This window comes from Aquarana catesbeiana, linkage group LG03 (assembly GCF_042186555.1).
Source record: "Aquarana catesbeiana isolate 2022-GZ linkage group LG03, ASM4218655v1, whole genome shotgun sequence".
Lineage (NCBI taxonomy): Eukaryota > Metazoa > Chordata > Amphibia > Anura > Ranidae > Aquarana > Aquarana catesbeiana.
In genome coordinates this window covers 682286182-682292181 of record NC_133326.1, presented here as the reverse complement: position 1 = coordinate 682292181, position 6000 = coordinate 682286182, and the positions used below count along the sequence as shown (strand labels likewise).

Genomic DNA, 6000 nt, shown 5'->3' with positions numbered 1-6000 from the left:
TGAAATCCAATCCCCTTATCTATTATTTTTTTTATTCTAGCATGGCTTCACATTGCAAAAGAAAACAGAACCCCAAAAAAGGAAAAGTTGCGAATGAAGGAAGATTGTTCAAGGTAAATTATTACTCAGATCCATTATCTTTATTGGTGATCGTTAACTTGTGATCTGCCTGACTTTTTCTGCTAATCAGCTATCCTTATTGCCCAAGACAATTCCTCTTCTTCCAATGTGGCCCAGGAAGGTCAGAAGGTTTGACACCCCTTGCTTAGGTTGTTGTAATGAAGGCAGATCTTCCCATTCAGAAATCAGTATGAGAAAGAACATGGTGAAACAAACAACAATTCTTTCAGAACGTTATGAATCTACAAAATACTTTGCTAAACATAAACAGTTCCATGATTACATAACTGTAGTCCTGCATAAGACATATGTCTAAATTTTTTGGTTTTCAGCCACAGTTTTTCTTCATCAATAGTCCTTTAGAGTTCATATCTGGTCGAAACAATATGATGAAACATTTTGGCAGGAAAATACAAACCACAAGAGCCCAGGTAGAAGATAAGATGGCAAAGATCTCTGTGGCTACATTATACTTTCCTTGCGAGCTGAGAGAGGCTGGGATATAGGATGCCCAAACACTGAGGAAAGCCAACATGCTAAAGGTAATAAACTTTGCCTCATTGAAGCTGTCAGGTAATCTTCTTGCCAAGAATGCAACAATAAAACTGATGGTGGCTAGGAGACCAAGGTATCCTAACATGAACCAGAATGCTATTGGAGAACCTTCATTGCAGCTCAAAATAATCACCTTTGACTGAGTGTTAGAGTCAAACTCTGGAAAAGGAGGTGAAGAGGAAAGCCAAGTCACACAGATGGATACTTGAATTAGTAAACAAAGAACTATGAGTGAGTTGCATACTCTTATACCAGTAAACTTTCTTAACTGACTTCCTGGCTTGGTGGCTTTGAAGGCCACAACGACTGTAACAGTTTTGGCTAGAACACAAGAGATACACAATGAAAAGGCCAAACCAAATGTAACATGGCGGAAAAGGCACTTATCTAGTTGCGGGTATCCAATAAATGCCAATGAGCAAAGGAAGCAGAGGCACAAAGATATGAGTAGAAGACAGCTTAAAGACCAGTTGTTGGCTCGCACAATTGGTGTGGTCCTATAATGGATGAACAATCCCAAAATTCCAAGTGGGACAACAGAGGAAAATATGGCAATGATAGCCAAGCTAATGCCAAGTGCTTCGCTGTAGGAGAGGAACTCAATGGGCCTTGGCAAACATGCACCTTGTTGGAGATTGGGCCACATATCCCAGGGGCAAGGGAGGCAATTGACAGCATCTAGAGAAGAAAGCTAGTGTCAGTATTCTAAAAAGCATAGTTTGTGTGTAGAAACTAACATAATCAAACATCATCTTATAAAGCACCTGTTTCATTAGAGATTTGTCCCTGAGAGCATGGTACGCACTGGAAACAGCAGATGGGCTTTCCAGCAATAGCCACCTTCATAAATCCTGGAGAACAACTAGAACTGCATTTTGATGGTGGAACCTTGATGAAAATAAATAGATAGTGCATAAAGGAATCAGAAAACAGATCCTAAAAAATGCAGCAGAATTTGACTGCTAACATGTGGGTACACCTTTCCATGCTACATAATTAACGTGGTTCTAAAGACTGAATGTTTTTTACTTTCATGCATCTTAGGAATACTAAGATTAGGTGGTAATTTTAGTAAGAAAGGATGACCAATGAGCAATATAGAGTTGATATTGGTGGCTAGTGTTCCAATATGAAGGTCAGTGTGCTATGTGTAGCCATCTAGGTGGGATCCAGCTTTGTTGGCAGCTTCCAAAGTGTAGTCTGTTCAGGTCAACAGCCGGACTTTATTTTATTTATTGTTTAGGTAAATCTATATTTTGCCGATGCAGGGCATAGCAACAGGTTCAACTAAAATAGGCCTCCCCAGCAGCACATGTGTAAGCTTTCAGTTGAGATGTCTTACACAGACATAGCTTTCACATGGAGTTATTCACATGCTCCTCCATACCTGGAGGTATTTTCTTCCTTCCAAGCAGTTGAACAGAATGTCAGGCGAGTAAAGAAAACATAAGTAAACACAGCTGGTGGGGCTGGCATTAGAGCAAACTTGCATCCTCTGCATGGACAAAACACAGACATGTAAGAGGGCTTCTGATTGGCTGACTGTTTCCGCCACATTGCTCAAGCTCCCGCCCCACTTCCTCTTGAATAGGAAAACAACCCACTGCTATAGCTAAGAGCCTCAGACATATTGTACTCATCCTTGCTATAGACATTCCCATGGCATCCCTGGCCATTAGTCTTTATATTTACAAAAAGGAATGTCCACACAATGTTATAGTTTCTGCACTGTACTGTTGCTCTTTAAAGATAGAATTGATATATAACATAGACCTAATATCCAGTGTTGCTTGGCATACTTTGCTAATTACATATAGTGGATGGTCCGTAGCACATTGCACCTCATTATTAAGCCATCTTCCATTAATACTCCTCTCTTCTCCTTGGGAGCACCACAGTGTTGGGACCCAACTCTCTGAAGTTACTCTCTCACTCCCCAGGGTCATCAGTACTCACTCAGAGGGCTGTGACTTACTCATTAGGCTTGGTGCATTCAGCTCATGACTCCCTTCCTTTTGTTCCAGAGACAGGATTGCTGCAGCTGCATCTCTCGATTATATACACTTCATCCAGGTGTCACTAGAAGTTCTAGGTCTGGCCTAAAAGGCCTTTTGCATCCCAGTCCAATTACACCATGCTTAATAAGACAGGATGACTATAGCTGTTTTTTTGGGTTATTGGACTATCTCACAAAAGGCCTTATTCCATAGGCAGGGCCTGTACAGTAGTTGACTGCTAGGGATGAGCTTCGGGTTCGAGGCGAACCCGTTCGTCAAATTGTGAACGTTATGGGCCGTTCGCGCCAAATTCAAATGGCACATCACGGCCCATAATTCACTGCGGCATCGCAGTGCATTGCTGGCTTATGATTGGCCAAGCATGCACTATGACCCGCATGCTTGGCCAATCACAGTGCCGTCTGTACAGAGAGCCAGGATGGCTTTGGCCAATTATGGCTCAAGGGGTTTAGTACACGCCCCACACTACATAAGGCTGCCTGCATGGCGGCCTTGTGTAGTGTGTAGTGTGTTGTGGAGGCAGAGAGAGATAGACAGAGAGACAGTGTCATTTGATTTAAGTTAGATAGAGTAGGCAGGCGAGTCAGTTAGCTGCACTTACAGTGTATTGTGTATATACATGCATCCTAGGTGTTGTGTATATACATATACACTGTATTCAGTTTAGCTAGATCCATTCCTGTTATTCTCTTCCTAATATACTGACAGGCAGGCAGGTGTTTTTACAGTATTTACAGTATTTACAATTAGTGTACTGTGTCCTCTGCACAGTGTGCACCTAAAGCTACCTGAAGAAAATTGCTGGTATTCTTCTGATGCTATTAGTACCACAGGCAGGCAGCTGCAGTATTTACAGTTAGTGTACTGTGTCCTCTACACAGTGTGCACCTAAAGCTACCTGAAGACAATTGCTTGTGTTCTTCTGATCCTATTAGTACCACAGGCAGGCAACTGTATTATTTACAGTTAGTGTACTGTGTCCTCTGCATAGTGTGCACCTAAAGCTACCTGAAGACAATTGCTGGTATTCTTCTGATCCTATTAGTACCACAGGCAGGCAACTGTAGTATTTACAGTTAGTGTAGTGTGTCCTCTGCACAGTGTGCACCTAAAGCTACCTGAAGACAATTGCTGTTGTTCTGATCCTATTAATACCACAGGCAGGCAGCTGCAGTACTTACAGCTAGTGTACTGTGTCCTCTGCACTGTGTGCACCTAAAGCTACCTGAAGACAATTGCTGTTGTTCTGCTCCTATTAATACCACAGGCAGGCAGCTATAGTATTTATAGTTAGTCTACTGTGGCCTCTACACAGTGTGCACCTAAAGCTACCTGAAGAAATTGGTGGTGTTCTTCTAATCCTATTAATACCACAGGCAGGCAGCTACAGTATTTACAGTTAGTGTACTGTGTCCTCTGCACAGTGTGCACCTAAAGTTACCTGAAGACAATTGCTGGTGTTCTCATACTAATAATACTACTGGCAGGCAGTTGATTCTGCTAGCTGCAGTATAATCAGTATATATATATATACATCCCAGCTTTGTGCAGCTACATCTCACTGCAGGCCGTTAGTATGTCTGGAAGGCCAACAAGGAGAGGCAGACAGTCACAAGCCAATAAAAGAGGGCAAGCAGGCTCTGTGTCTAGAGGCAACAGTGCTGGTCGTGGACACGGTGCATCCTCATCAGCACGTGGCCGTGGGACACGCTTGTCCTTTTTTTCGGCAGCTGGCCGTGTTAAGCCCACAACATGCTGAAGACTTGGTAGAGTGGATGACCAAGCCGTCCTCATCCTCCTCATCCTCTCTCACCCAGGCTCAGGATACTTTGTCTGGCAAAGTAGCTGCCAACGCGGCCTCTTCCCTCGGCTCAATGGCATCAATCACTCCTTCCCTAGCCCCACCATGTCCCCCTGAGGAGTCCCCCGAACTGTTTGACCACAGTATTGGGTACATGCTCCAGGAGGATGCCCAGCGTTTTGAAGGCTCCAATGATGGTACCCAGCTGGAGGAAGGCAGTAATGTGAGCCCAGAGAGAGGGGGTGCCCAAGAAGGACAGCAATCTGGCAGTCATGTTCCCCCAGCTGCAGCATACTGCCAGGTTTGCTCCAGTGATGAGGAGGGAGGGGATGATGAGGAAGTCACTGACTCCACGTGGGTGCCTGATAGGAGAGAGGAGGAGGAGGAGGCACATCTTCAATGAGGCAGGATGCCCTCCAGGGGCCAGCTTAAGGGCAGCACACTGACTGCATCACACCACAGAGCTCCGCATGTGCAGGGCGTTGCTGTCTCTGCACGTTATTCCAAAAGTTCTTTGGTGTGGGCCTTTTTTGAGATGAGTGCATCAGATCGCACCTCTGCTATTTGCAACATATGTCTCAAGGGTATCTCGCGTGGCCAAAACATCACCCGCTTGGGCACCACATGCTTGACCAGACATATGTCGACCTGCCATGCAGTTCATTGACAAGCGTACCTAAAAGACCCACACCAAAGAACAAAGTGGACCTCTCCTTGCTCCTCATCAGCTGGGATCTCCAACCCCACTATACCTTCAGTCCTCTCTGAAACCTGCACTGAGAGGAATGAAGGTGTAGAATTAGGTGTGTCACAGCCACGTACTTGCGGGCAATCTGCTATCGGTACACCGACATCAGATTGTACCAGGCAAATTTCCCTGCCCCAGCTGTTGCACCGCTCCCAGCCATCCACATGCCCAGCATTTGAATGCTAGCTTGGCTAAATTGCTAGCACTTCAACTGCTGCCTTTTCAGTTGGTAGACTCTGCCCCCTTCCGTGAGTTTGTGGAATGTGCGGTTCCTCAGTGGCAGGTTCCCAAATGCCACTTTTTCTCACGGAAGGCGATTCCGGCTCTCTTCCGGCATGTGGAAGGCAATGTCTTGGCCTCGCTGGACAGGGCGGTCCGCGGTAAGGTGCATTTTACTGCTGACTCATGGTCCAGCAGGTATGGACAGGGACGTTACCTATCTTTCACTGCGCACTGGGTGACTCTTCTGGCAGCTGGGAAGGATGCAGGACAGGGTGCAGTAGTGTTGGAGGTTGTTCCGCCACCATGCCTCCAAAATTCTACTAGTGGTGATTCTGGCACACCTCTCTCCTCCACCCCCTCCTCTTCTTCTTCCTCCATGGCCTCTCCCTGTGCTGATTTGTCCTCGGAACCAGCGGTGCTCCATAGGCGTTCAAGGGGCTACGCAAGCAGGCAGGCAAAAAGATGCAATGCGGTGCTTGAGCTGGTGTGCTTGGGGGACAGGAGCCACACTGGGGCAGAGATTCTGTCAGCTCTGC

General features: G+C 45.8%; 1 protein-coding gene across 1 annotated transcript in view; it reads right to left on the bottom strand.

The window, feature by feature from the left end:
- Positions 1–448: 448 nt before the first annotated feature.
- Positions 449–6000, bottom strand: part of LOC141134132 (extracellular calcium-sensing receptor-like) — a 33987-nt gene continuing 28435 nt past the window's right edge. The window contains exons 8-9 of the mRNA XM_073623718.1: positions 1440–1563; positions 449–1353 (exon numbers count right to left, since the gene is read on the bottom strand). Of these exons, the coding sequence (XP_073479819.1) occupies positions 449–1353; positions 1440–1563 (1029 nt within the window). The remainder of the gene's footprint in view (positions 1354–1439; positions 1564–6000) is intronic.